Below are 265 nucleotides of genomic sequence, written 5' to 3' on the forward strand. Positions count from 1 at the left end.
CGTATGCACTTTCTAAGGACATGCGAATAACGGGGTCCATCTCTTCGGCTTGATTTTGATGGATACCAAAGAAACCTGTATCAAACTTTTCCGGTTGATTAATTTTCCCTGCTAACTTTGGAATCTCCGGATCGGTATGCTTCCAACGACGTTCGTCGTCATCGCACATATCCACTTTGTTCATTAAATTCTTTTTGTATTCCTCCACATTGTTAGAGTTGGGGAATCTTCCTGAAATTCCTACATCATATTTATATTAATTATT

The 265-nt window shown here is 38.5% G+C and overlaps 1 protein-coding gene across 1 annotated transcript in view; it reads right to left on the reverse strand.

The window, feature by feature from the left end:
• LOC108557772 (fatty acid synthase-like) overlaps positions 1–265 on the reverse strand; it is a 14,084-nt gene that overhangs the window by 6,074 nt on the left and 7,745 nt on the right. Inside the window, 1 exon segment of the mRNA XM_017914426.1 lies at positions 1–240. This exon segment is cut by the window's left edge and continues 2 nt beyond it. Coding sequence (XP_017769915.1) covers positions 1–240 — 240 coding nt within the window.

Source organism: Nicrophorus vespilloides, unplaced genomic scaffold (assembly GCF_001412225.1).
Source record: "Nicrophorus vespilloides isolate i.1.1-1 unplaced genomic scaffold, Nicve_v1.0, whole genome shotgun sequence".
NCBI classification, from domain to species: Eukaryota; Metazoa; Arthropoda; class Insecta; order Coleoptera; family Silphidae; genus Nicrophorus; species Nicrophorus vespilloides.